Consider the following 14,402-nt stretch of genomic DNA (forward strand, 5'->3'; position numbering starts at 1 on the left):
AATTATTTGTTGAAAATATTATTAAAATTTAAAAAAGGAAACATTTTCCAATCAGCAAAAAAAAAAAAAAGTATTTGTTAATAATTAAACAAATTACTAAATATACATACAAAAAAAAAAAAAAAAAAAAAAAAAAATACGGCCTAAATATAATGTAAGATTTTTCGACCGTTCACAAATTTCTATATGACACCCATAAGCAAGTGGATATCTTCTATTTTAGCAAATATTGTTGAGGGTGAAAATTAAGCCGAAGTTTTGATCATGCTTTCTCTTTTCCCTGATCTAACTTACTATAACTTACTAACTATTACTTTATATTAGTAAAACCTAATAACAGGCAGTTTTCTTCTTTTTTAAAGTTAATTAATTTTGGTTTCTTTTCCATTTCATGTTATAAAAAAAAAAAAAAAAATGAAGTCGCATGTTAACGGTGCAAATCTCGGACATTTCAATTTTAACCAATCAGAATCGAGGATTTTCTTTCTGTGCGGAATTCACTTGGCACGAAATTCAAATCTGTACTCGCTTTGCCACTTACACATAAACTTATGGTGAGTATAAACAGATGTTTACATATTTGCAAATATACTAACAGTCATTTATATTCAATTTTAAGTGGCTTTAAAAATAACATTCACCTGTTAACAATCAAGAAAGTCAATTTGTTTCGTAACTATAAATAATAAAAGGCAAGTTTTGTTTTTTTCAAGTTTGTTTCGTAAACAAACAATCTGAGCAATCCGTGTGGAAAATTAAAATGATTTTTCCCACATTATGATTACGTAACTAATGTATTAATATCTTCATTAAGGTATTATTGCAGATTATCCCCCCACGAGATTCTACCTTTTTTAGCGATTACACATGAACACTCTGAAAAACATGACGGAAAAAGAAACGAAAATAAGAATTTAGAGATCAGTTTTGCATATAAATTTCAATGATCTATTTCCGGACCATTTATAGCGTTTGAAAATAACCATTTTTGGACTTGCTGATCCGCGCTATTTTTTTAATCGTATTTCCAAGTTTTATGATATGTTTTTTTTTTTTCTATTCAATTGTAAGGTTAAAGTACGGAATAGGTACAAAACACCCTCCCCAGGTTAAGAATGGCCTTTAAAATAATAACGTCATTATTTTAGCACTGTGCACTAGTACCCCATTTTTTTCTGCAATATGAGTAAATACTGTGCGTTTTATTTTCGGTTTTTTTTTTCGGGGGGTGGGTACGTTTTACGTGTGGCTTTTATCACCCTGCTACTTGGAACTAAATGCTAAAGAATTTGGTTAACTGCCCTCAACGTGGCCCGAAAATCGTGAATCATTTTGCGCCAAGTTTTGCAGGATTCACATGTAATCGCCTAAAAAAGTAGAATCTTATTTTTAGGAGGGATTTAATCTACAAATTTACTTTGTAATTATTCTTCATCAAATAATTGTGTAACCCTTCTTTCATTTTAACGATTTCACTTCTACAATACACCAATCATTCAGCGTCCATGAAGGAATCAAGGGCAGACAACCGACTTTCATTTCAATTTTGTTTTTGTTTTTGGATTAATGTCGGGAAAACAACGGAAACACAAGATTTGAAACCAAACAATAATTTATTAACGTGTATTTTTTATTTTTCAGAACATAAAGTTTTTAAATAATGAAAACATTATTTTCGAAGGGTTATTTTATATGTTAAAAACAATTTGAAGAATAGGAAAATGTTTACTTTGGGTTTGTATTACTGTACACATAGATTCGAAAAAGTTGTCAAAAAACAAATATATAACAAATAAATGTTATCAAAAGCAAGATAAGTTACTTTTCTACTAAACTGGATATATTTTTTGTGTTTTTATTCAATGTAACATATTTATTGAGCTCGAAAAACATACAGTGTTTACCGATGTATTCGAAAATTCAAGATGGCGTCTCACACCCTCTTTAACACCGTAAGTTTGGAAAATGTGTTATAAATAAAAAACTATACAAAATACTATTAAAAACCCGCCGAATATATGTCAACCTATGTCACGGTAACATATATTGAGCGAGTTTTTAACAGTATTTTATCCGTTTTTTTTATTTATAACATCTTTTCCCAAACTTACCGTGTTAAAGAGAGAATCAGACGCCATCTTGAATGTTCCAATACATCGGTAAACACCGTATGGTTTTCAAGCTGAATAAACATGTTACATTGAATAAAAACACGAAAAATATATCCAGTTTGGTAGAATTTGTTATATATTTGTTTTTTGACAACTTTTTCGAATCTATGTGTACAGTAATACAAACCCGTTTACGCTATTCTAGGCACCGCCAAAACTGGGGGGGGGGGGCAGGTCAGTACTTTTTGACGGACCGTCTTTTTAAAAATCTACCAAAAATCAGGTAATTATCCGATCAATACGAAATTTTCAGCGATTATTAGGAGAAGAATGAACTTTATAACAGTGTACTTATTTTTCATAAACGATATTTATATATATATTTTTTTTTGCTTACAAAACCCCCCCTTGTTTTGAAGTGGGAACAAATATGCTTAAAATAATCATCTGAAACTGAAATCAACATATTGTGTTGTAAGGGACAGAATTATAGATTAAAAAAAAAAAAAAAAAAAAAAAAATTGTTTGCATACCTTATTTAGACGTCTGAATATCAGAACTTCAATTGTGTTTAATTATCCCGCTTTTGAGTTTTGAAGTGTGAAATTCGGTGAATATGTTAAGTAAAATAATTAATTTAAGTTAAGCAAAACAAAAAAAAAAATTTTTTAATATTTATACGAAAAAAGCTATTTTAAAATTTTTGATAAATAAATTAACAATTTTTTTTTAGCGAGCCGAATAATGCATGACCATTATTAAACAGGGCATGCTTTGAATAATCGATACCAAAAAAAAAAATTCGATAAATATTGTGCCCTTTGTGTTAAAAATAGCATCTTTTTTTTCGATCCCGTTTGAAAACGTTTGCCGCCTTTGACTATGGTGGACCAAACGCGCTGAAATAATTTTTTTTTATTCTGCTTTAAATTGCCCCCCCCCCCATTTTGGGGAGTGGCCCCCACACACATACACATTAAAAACCAAACGCATACAAATGGTCACCCATCTGGTACTGGCCAGCCTCAGCTTAATAATACATTGAAATTTTCGTCACTGAAAAATAAGTTTTTTTTGGCCTGTTTGGTCTTCCATAGTTTGCTTTTTATCAGACGAAAACGTAAACAGAGTCGATCTGAACTCTACGTCAACGCGAATATCTGGTTACCTATATGAATAAGTGGAATTATTTGAAATTCAGGTACTTATATTATAATATTTTTGCATATTCTCTTAGAAAATCATCCTAAATCTTAGTTAGACAATAAATAAATTAATTAATTATTTCAAAAACCCTTTTTTTTAAATATTTAAGTACGTTTTTTGTGCAAGACAAAAAATGTCAATTGTTAACTTTTTGGGAAAATTTAACATTTAAAATTGAATTAAAAATAGTAGAAAAAGTTTTACATTATTCTGTTTTCTATATGATAAAATTCAGGGTTTTATCTTTCTGGAAAAAAAAAGTTACTCAGAAATAATGGATTTTAATAAACGTAATTTCGTTTTAAAAAACAACAACAACTTGATTTTGCGGCCATTTTTGGCGGTGCCTACGCTATTCTTACATGATGCGTTTGCGCGTGCACGCACGTAGTAAAGTGACTTGTCACATCAAGGAGGATTTTTTAGTGGACATTTGCAATAACAAAGATTTCAAAAACAAAAAAATGTGGTTCATTTTTCTGTGTTACGTAATTTTTTGTGCTTTTTAATTGATCTAAAAAATTAAGTTTTCAGGAGCGAGTTACAAAAACATTTTTATGTTTTGTTTTTTTTAAGGGGGAGCATTCAGTTATAGAACTTGTATAGTTTTAACAGGTGCTTCTGCAGTTTAATTAACCGTTTTTGCCGGGGGTGTTTTACTATACACATAGAGTCGAAAAAATTGTTAAAAAACAAATATATAACAAATAAATGTTACCAAAGGCAAGATAAGTTACTTTTCTAACTAACTGGATAAGTTTTTAGTGTTTTTTTTTTTTTATTCATTTCGAAAAACATAGTGTTTATCAGTATATTTGAAAAAGACAAATAGTGGCAAGGCTTCTGTTGAATACATTAAGTTTGAGAAAATGAGTCGAAACTCAATATATGTTACCGTGACATAGGCTGACATATATTGAGTGAGTTTCTAACAGTATTTAGTATAATTTTTTATTCATTCAAGCAAGAAAAATATTAGAATCTAATATTTTCCTTGCTTGAATGAATGTGAAATTTGTGGCGTAACATGATTTTTAGGTACTTCTGCAGTTTAAAGTCCGATTTTCTGGAAGTCTTGCTCGGCAACGCCTGGCAGACGACGAAAACTGCCAGATTATACTGAGCAAACGGAAGTCAATAAAAAAAAGACAGCAACAACAACAAAAAAATAATAAAACAAACAACCTACTATAATAATTTCATAAATTTTACGGTTTTATTTTTTTATGGCAACTTTTTTTTTTTTTGTAATAGTTTTGTTTCTTTGAATTAGTGAACAAATATATATATTTTTTTGTGTGTGTATGGAAAGTTATTTTGGTATTTTTTTACAAATGCCCCAGCATAGTATAAACACCCCCCAACCTCCCTATGTTAAGAATGGTTTTTAGAATAAACACTCCCAACTTCTCCATGGCTTTCGGAATAAACACTCCCAACCTCCCCATAGCTTTCTGAAAAAACACCCTCAACCTCCCCATCTTAAGAACTTTCGAAAAAAAGGCCGGAGGGCGATATTCCAAGGAGAGCAGGCAACAATCTGGGTTGCAAAAAAAAAAATACCTTTTAAGCGATCCGCCCAACAGAGTCTGGTAACAATTAGTATATGTTTGCAGAAGCAAACTTCAAATGGTTTGGTCACCACGATAACAAAATCTTGACCCAGAAGAGAATGATAGAACCTGCTTTATAGATTTTTAAATTACCTTCTACCCCTTTTGTCCATAATTACCATTTGCCCTACTTCACTCATGTTAGTTTGTTCATCCCCCGACGGTTGAGCTCACCCAACGTAACATCACTCTTTATTTATTTTTTCCAGAACTGCTTTCGAGGTTGGGGGTGTTTATTCTAACAGCAGTTCTTAACATGGAGAAGTTTGAGGTGTTTATACTACACTGTGGCAGGTTTTTTCCTTGTCACAAGTCTTGTTGCTTGAAGAAGCGCAATGATACTCTGCCTTTTCTTTTCCTTTTAAACGGTTTCCTTTTTTTTCTTCCATCATTCACGGAGTGTTGCCGAGCGAAACTAAAGGAAAAATGGACTTTAAACTGCAGAAGTACCAATTTTTATATAATCTTGAAAAATAATTTTTTTTAAAAAATTTTTAAATTTAAAAAAAAAAAAAATTATAGAAAAATAACTAAATTAAAAAATGGTAAAAACTATACAAACATTCACGATTGGAATGTATGGCTAGGGAAAAAAGAAAACCAGCATTCCCTACCCCCTTTTAACTACCTAACATCATTTTCAGACAGCCTTTTGACTTTCTGACATTTTGGGATTCCATAGAATCCACACTTGGATGATTTTTCGTTTTTGGGGACTAATTAAGCTATTTTTTTTTGTACAAACAAGGTGTTTTTTCGTTATTATTTAATTCAATATCTTAGGACTTTACGAATCATCTTTGAAATACACCCAGAAAACTAATTTATCTTTCAAAGGATTTTTACAATGAATTTATTTAACTTCAACATTTAGTTGAATTTGTCAGCTTCTGAATGTCGCTGTGAAAATATTTTTCATTATAACATTTTTTTTTTCAGATGTATAAATATATTTTTTTTTTTGGAAAATTAACTTAAGGCGCTAATCTTTTAAATACAATCAAAAAGTAGTCAGAAATCTACAAAAAATATGAGAAACCGGTTTTCAGAACGATGTCTCTATTCTTTTTTGGCTATTTTTGCCGGCACCTAATATTAGGCACCTTCAACACAAGGTTTTATCATGGCTACCGAGAGAGAAGGAGGCCAGTGAACATGACAGTGTGACGTCATTGCCAAATCGACGTGTAGGTAAAGGGTACCTTAAGTTTCCTGTATTCAACCACGTGGTCATGGTAATCGGCATAAAAAATATGGCTGTGGTAATTTTATGAAGATAGTCCAAAGGTCCATGTATTTTCTTCTTCTAAAGAGAAAGAACAATTCTCCATTTGGATAATTATTATGATTGCACATTAGGATAATTTTAATTTAACAAGTGTAAGTTAACTTGTTTTTGAACTTTTATTTCTACCGGAGAAACTCGAATATTTCATTTTATTTTATTTTTTTACTGCAAAACAAACAATTTTTATATAAGAATATTTTTCAGTCTGTTCTTTTAATAATAAAACTTTTCATTGAGTATTTCCAAATATTTTAAAGTTAGAAGCATTTTTCACAGCAGTTTTGTTGTTGTTGTTAACTGCAACGATTGATGAATTCAATATTTAAGCACAGGGCGTAATTATTTCTTTCTTATTTTAAAACGTAAAGTTTTTGTTTGTTTTATAACATTTTAGTACTTCTATTTTATTACAAAATACTGTTAAAAACTCATTCAATATATGTTACTGTGACATAGGCTTACATATATTGAGTGTGTTTCTAACATTATTTTGTATAATATTTTAGTTTGAACTCATTTTCCCAAAATTAATGTATTCAACAGCGATTTTGTTGCCATTTGTCTTTTTCAAATAGATCGATAAACACTATTATTTTCGAACCAAATAAACATTTTACATTAAATAAAAACACTAAAAACTTATTCAGTTAGGTAGAAAAGTACCTTATCTTGCCTTTGATAACATTTATTTGTTATATATTTCGTTTTTTGACAACTTTTTTGAATCTGTGTATAGTAAAACAAACCTACTGTAAAAATTTAATTTAACTTGGAAATACTATTTAAAATACATGTGCGTACACTGCACAAGCACCCTTATTATTATTATTATTATGATAATAATAATAAAAAAAAAACTGGTGTAGATGACATGGACTGGCGCCAAACCAACTAGTTGTGAAGGGTCAGTTCAAATCTGGTACCTTGGGGAGGCATTTTGTCACCCAAACCCCAGGAAACACCAATGGCCTGTTGAGGACAAAATGGTCTGCTGTGTGATAGACGACCCCGCCCCATGTGTGTAATGGTGGATGTATTTAATGGTAGAGGAATTAAAAAGGCAAAAGGTTGCATAATGAAGATGAAAACATATCGTTATATATCAGTGGAAGAAATGCAATTTATTTACATAAATATACATGAAGAAGCGATAGAAAGAATGAGAGTTCGTTAGAATAAGAGTTCGTTACTTGCGATCAGTAGCTGTGAAAGGCTGACTGGCTAGTCAGGGCGCTGTGGGGGTTCATGCCACCCGGAACAGTGTTTGTTACATCTTGACTGCTTGAAGGTCCAGCGCGAAAGAGTAAGAAATATGGGGAACAGGAAGTAACGTAGCTAGGTCGCTCTTCTTAGTTAAAGGGCGACAATCGAGTTAGGCTGGGAGTTTTCAATTCCCACAGGCCGATACCAACGAGAAATCAAATACAATATGGCTGTTGCGATAACGTGCAATCATCTGCACAAGTGGGCAAGAGGTGAGAACACTGGAAATCTGGGGAGACTTGTTGTCACTCGGTCTCCAGGGAACATCACAGGTTATTGTCAGTGAGCGATCACTGATGATGGCCTGTGAGACAACTTGTAATGAGTGAAATAATAATAATAATAATAATAGCCTTTCCCAAATTCACCACCACCCTGATTTAATATTGTAAATGTTTACTATACTTTCTTAGTTTTTAACCAATGTTCACATTATATAATTGTCTTTTAGTAGTTATGTGAACTTCATTTTCGTATTCATGTATTAATATGAAAATGAAGACTATAGCGGAGTATAGGATTTTTTTTTTTTTTACAAGGTGGTCACCACTTATCAAGGCCCAGAAGAAGATAAGGGTTATTGCATGTACAGTACGTTAATGTTGAGATTTGATAAAGTGTCTCCTTAAGGGGTGGTCCATCAGGAATTTGTTTACGTTGAACTTGAAGATATCCAAGTTGTAGTCAGGTGGGAAACAGGCAGACGGAACAGAGTTTCACAGGCGTGCACTTCTAAGAAAGAAGCTTTGTTCATGGAATCTACGTTTTGGTTTTGGCACAGATAAAGAATGGGGAAAATTTTTGACAGTGGATTCAGCTAGACGGGTGTTTTTCGTAAAAGATTGGCGAGGATTAGGATTCCTAACCATGTAACTAATGAAAATACGTTACACATTTTGATGAAAAACATGGGGGAAAAATGGACATAGAAGAACAGAAAACCAACACTTTAAATATAAATTCTGTATTTAAGTAATAGTTATTTAAATATTTCAACATATAATCTTGTGGGCAAAATCCAGCTTCCCCTTATTGGGAAGCTGAATTTTGGATAGGAACAAAAATAATCTCAGTCATGAAAGATTTCTCCTCCACCGACCGAGGACAGAAAAGGTGAAGTGTAGCCTCAGAACAGATACTACACTGTGATCTTGTCCTGAAGGCCAAGAAATGTTTGTGTTTAATGTTTCTTTAATTATTTGTTCCCTAAATTCATAATTCAGTTTTATCATTATTAGATTGTATATTGCTTTAAAATTACGTAATTTTGCATATTTATCCCTATATATATATATATATATATATATATATATAGAATGAACTCATTTTTCCCCCTGTGACTTTGACCTTAATAGAATTGAAAATCAAGACATTTCATGCAAATGTAATATGCACAAACTGCAGCACATTATCTGAGGTGTGTTATAGGCCTATTACCTCTACACTTCCTCGATAATCGTAGATGCCTATATTTTTTCTGGTGAGAGTTCACTGCCAAAATCAGTTAGAATCAATGGAAGTTGTAAAATCTTTTCTCTCTAATAAATTCCTCCTACCCCCGCTACCACTTACACCGTTGCGGAATCGTTCACAAGGGACAGTACGAAGAAACACCGGTTTACGTTTTCTTTACTTCGTAGTTGCTTTAAAAACGGGAATGACATTTTAACGTTCCTTTTCGTTCTATGTTTTCTACTGGGTGAAACCACGGCCACCGAGAGTAAGAAGAAGGCATGTTAACTGAAAAATGCATGCAGGCAATGTAGGTAAGATTTATCAGACTGTCAGTACTATATGAGGTCTATTTGAAAAAGAGCAATAGAACATTTTTAAAAAGAAAAAGGAACACAGTTCGATTAATACTGAAACTGAACTTTATTCAATATAAAATATAAATATTATCTCTGTAAAATTAAGTAATTTTAAACCAATATACAATTTAATACTGATAAAACTGAATTATGAAGTTAGGAAACAAAGAATTAAAAAACATATTACACTAACGATGAATAATTTTAAAAGTGAAAACCATCGATAAATAATTTTTAAGAATGAAAACAAACGATAAAATACAAAAAATTTGAAATCAAACAAATAATTTAAATACAAACAAACAATAAAAGTTACTAGTGCAGAAATATTTTTTAATTTAATTTAGAGAAAAATCACATGGGTTGAATGTTATTTTTTGGAACTTTAGAGATTATTCGGACTAATGTTCTCATCTTGTGTGTTTATTTCATGTTTTATCATCGAATCTTGACTTCTCCTTTATTACATCCTCATGCCGAAAATGATGTTCACATACCTAAAAACATAATTAAAGAAAACATTCATACCATAATGTAAACTATTGCTAAGATCTAAGAAAAGATAGTAAACAAACATTTACAATAATAATCACAGTGTAGTATCTGTTCTGATGCTACACTTCATTTGTTCTGTCCTCGGTCAGTGGAGGAGAAATCCTTCATGACCGAGACAATTTTAATTTTATTTTTTTCCTATCCAGAGTGCCTCTTTTTGGGGAGCTAAATTTTCCCACATTAAAAACCGACCTTGTGTCTAACTGTGCCCTCGTGGGGAGGCAAGTAAATAAATTAAAAAATATATTTTTGACAGATATTCTCATGTAAAAATTATTTGTTTATAATTCTAAAAAGAAACAATTCTTATTCTTTACTTTACCCTTTACCCCCCCCCCCCCCTCCTTACACACACCTCAAAACAACCGGGCAACGCCGGGTACCCCTGCTAGTATATAAAAGCAAAACTGTATGTATGTTTGTGTGTATGTTTGGATGTCTGCTAAAAACTTTTGACAGACGAGACGAAAATTCACAAACTCGGTATCACATCGAAGCTCCATCCTTTGCTCGAAAAATATCGAAAAATTGGCCAAAAACGTTAACTTTTTCATCCCCAAATCGACAATTTTTGACAGGGCGGGGTCAACAAAAACGGTCCTCTCGTGACAATGACCGATTCTACACATGCGTCAGATGACGTGACCTGATTTACTTTAAATAGTTGAAAAACCGAACAAATTTCGTGAACGTCGCCTTAGTTCAGTTGGTTAAGGCCTTGGTTCATTATTTAAAGTTTTGGGTTCGAATCGTAGTGTGAGATGGTTTTTTTTTTTTTTTTTTTTGATTTTTTAAATTTTAATATCGAAACAGGCTTATTTAAGCCATTTTTCACGCATTCGTTTTTCTGTTTTCATCGTTCGTGTGCCTTACGTTAGTTTTTTTTCCTGCTTAGTGTTAACGTTATTTTCTTTTTTTACTTCGCTTATAACAAACAAACCTACGTCGTCGTTGTAACGCTCGACGACTTCCGGACGCGCACCTGTCAATTTGGTTCTTAAATAAATTCAAACATCTTTCACTAACTCATTCTGGCTGGCCGATTTTATTTTCAAACTTCGCCTCAGGGCTTCGGGTTTGATCCCCCCTAGTTCTTTTTTATTTAACACCACACACACCTCCAAACACCGGGCATCGCCGGGTACCCCCCCCGCTAGTATTGAAGTTTCATTATTAATCGAATTGGGTTGCTTTTATTTTCTTTTTTAACATGTTTTAAATCTCTTTTTAAAAATGCTCTCATATACATTAACATGACAGTGATAGTTTGACAAATCTTACCTACATTGCCTGCAGGCATTTTTCAGTTAACAGGCCTTCTATATCTCGATGGACATGGTTTTACACAATGCCAGTGACATCATCATTTGGTGCGTACATTATTTTCTATGTCAAGTCTACGGATGCTCAACAACGCTATAATGGTTAATGGAAGTAACATTTTTTTTGCTATCGGATTTTCATATTTACATTTATATTATATTGATTTAGAAAAATTATTAATTTAAAATATATATATACATATATATTTATTAATCCGCTTGGCTTATATTTTCCCCATTACAATAAATGTATTCTATCATCTGCAGGATGAAATATTTTTTAATAGGTTTTCCTTTTTAATAATAGCATTGAAATTGTATTTCAAATGAACAAGAAAAAATAGGTTATCAATTATTCTGTTCGTTTGCTTATATGAAAAAAAAAAAAATACAATCATCCACTACATGTAACACGATGAAACCAGTAATAGTTTTTTTTTTTTTTTTTTTAATATTGTCTATTTTTTAAAATATAAGTTATTTCTATACAAATATCAAGTCCTTATTCAGAAATGACTTTTATTTTTCATAAAATAAATTTGTAGATGTTAATAAAAATGGTGTTTATGTACTTGTGTTACCATGTTATTTTTAAAAATCATATTTTCAATTTCAATTCGAGTTCTACAATATTTTTTAATCAAATTGTTAGGTGAAAGTACAAAACAGTTACAAAACTCCCTCCCCTCATGTTAAGAATGGCTTCCTAAATACTAATGTTATTATTTTAGCTCGGTAACATGTGCATAAATTCCCCCAAAAGTAATTTCTCATATATTATGAAAAAACTAGTCTGTGTTAATAATATCAATGTAAGTGTAGAAAAAAAAAACATGCAAAAACTAATAAAAATTTATACGTTACTTGATAAACTTTTTATACGTTTTTTATGCAGAAATTTATGAATAAATAAACATTTACAATAAAAAAATTGGATAAAAAATAATATAAAACTTACCTTTTATAAAACAAATAGATTTGTTTTAACGAACTTACGTACATGAGAGTTAATCATATTAAATTAATTTTAACGTCATTCCCTGTTGACAAAATTTATTTAAATGACGGGACTGTTAATTAGAGGCCTCTGTACATTTTTTTGAAAAAAGGCGTGAAATAAAATTGCCTCTACTTCAATTCAAACAATCAAATGAAAATTAATTTTTTTGAGGCTGATGCTGAATTTCCGATTTTAACATTGCCAATAGTCATATATTCTATTATATGAATTTATTTTTTCAATATTGGAAACCTGTTATTAACAACTCTATGTTTAAACTTCATATCGCGGAATATTGGAATTTAATATCATTTAAATCATCAAAAAAATTATTTTTAGAAGTCTGTTTTTTTTTTTTGTTGTAATTGAAATAATTATCAAGAAAAAATATTATTGAGAAAAAGCGTTGATTTTTTTTAACATAATAATATTGATTTTATGTCCATTTTTTTATTTACAACTTTAAGGTAAATGAAATAATGGCTTTATATATATATATAAAACTATTTTTTAATTATTTAAATTCTTCAACTTTAAAAAAATGTTGCAATTTTTGGGCCTAAATTTATTTTGTTTAGTTTTCATAACATGAAATAAAGGGGGGGGGCAGTAGAATACCTAAAAAGAATATTTCCGCTCGTATATTTAATGAAACCTACTTTTAATATATAAGTTATTTTAAAAATGAGTAAGTATCGAAAATTTCATGAAAATCTGGCTATTAGTTGATTTTTGATAGATTTTTTAAACCTGGGTATATTTACGCCTTCACAATTGTCACTACATAGGAACATTGTTTTAAAGCATCAATAATGTAAACATGATTTTAGTCTCACGTTTTATTATTTTCATATGCTGTAAAAATTTTTTTTAAATATTAGCAGTTTATTTGAAGCTTCTTTTAAATGGTAAAAAGTTGGGATGATAATATTAAATTACAGTTACATTGTGTTACATATAGGGGAGGTTAAATGTGTAGTGCGCATTGGAGGTACTTAAAGAATATTATAATGGTGTAGGCCTTCACTTATTGGTAAAAAAATGGCAAATTTACTTTTTTGAAAAAAAAAAAAAATACTTGATCAATTTTTGTGATTTTTGGAATATAACATCTTCATTCTGTGACAAGTAGGTACACAATAAAAGTTTTTCTTCATTTTTGTTTATAAATGCCAATCTGTATAAGCACTGTGTTTTTTTAGATCATTAGAAAAAAATCCACCTTAGTGTTAACTCTCTATAGTTCAGTCCCTAATTATCCTATTGAAAAACAAAAATCAACAAAAAAACAGTACTTAAACATTTATTGAACAGTGCTGAAATAATGACATTATTATGGGGAGAGAAGGGTGTTTTGTAACTATTCTGTATTTTCACCTTACAATTTAATAAAAAAGATATCGTAAAACTTTAATTTAACTTGAAAATACTATTTAAAAATAGTGCGGTTCAATCAGTGCACAAGCATAAAAAAAGCATGCAAAAAACTTACATTAGAAAGAAAATAGCAAGTCAGACAGCCGTCACCATTTAAAATAAATTTGAAAAGAAATCCCTCACTATAACTAAAAAAAAAATCAACAGTAGATATTTTTTTTAAATTATCAAATTAAATAATTATCAATAATGATAATAGTGTATATCTGAAAAATGTAATTACTGACGTAATTTTGTGATTTGATGTAAATATTAATACAAACACTAGTGAAGTATACTTTTGTTTGTCAATTTTAACTAGTGTACACTAGTCTGAAAATAATGCACATATTTTTAATTTCTAAAGTGTGTCTAAAATTATTTTGTGTCAAGTCATGAAAAAAAAAAAACAGTAAAACAATTTTTGGTACTTATGCGCTTATGTTACCATGTTGAAATAACAACACTATTATTTAAAAAAGCTATTCTTAACATGGGAAGGGTGTTTTGTAATTATTCTGTACTTTCACCTAACTAAGTAAAACTTAATTTAAAAATACTATTTTAAAACTTGAATTTAATTTGAAAATACTATTTAAAAAAAAAAAAAGAGTGCAGTAACATAAGTGCAGAACCACCTAATTTTTATACATAAAAATAATTACAATTAATTGTAATTATTTTTATTACAAGCTCATATAACTTCAAACTTTTTCATTGTGCAATTAACTGTTTGTTTAAAAAAAGAAGTAAAATGGTTTTTTTTCTTTATAGCAAAAACATGTCATTAAATTCCTTTATAAATATCACCTTGTCC

At 30.2% G+C, this 14,402-nt stretch overlaps 1 protein-coding gene across 1 annotated transcript in view; it reads left to right on the plus strand.

Annotated features, from left to right (window-relative positions):
- Window positions 1-478: 478 nt before the first annotated feature.
- Window positions 479-14,402, plus strand: part of LOC145256416 (rho guanine nucleotide exchange factor 39-like) — a 100,835-nt gene continuing 86,911 nt past the window's right edge. The window contains exon 1 of the mRNA XM_080115292.1: window positions 479-554. Within this exon, the coding sequence (XP_079971418.1) occupies window positions 552-554 (3 nt within the window). The 5' untranslated portion in view covers window positions 479-551. The remainder of the gene's footprint in view (window positions 555-14,402) is intronic.

Source organism: Euprymna scolopes, chromosome 32 (genome assembly GCF_053919585.1).
Source record: "Euprymna scolopes isolate OS-2025 chromosome 32, ASM5391958v1, whole genome shotgun sequence".
Taxonomy (NCBI): Eukaryota; Metazoa; Mollusca; class Cephalopoda; order Sepiida; family Sepiolidae; genus Euprymna; species Euprymna scolopes.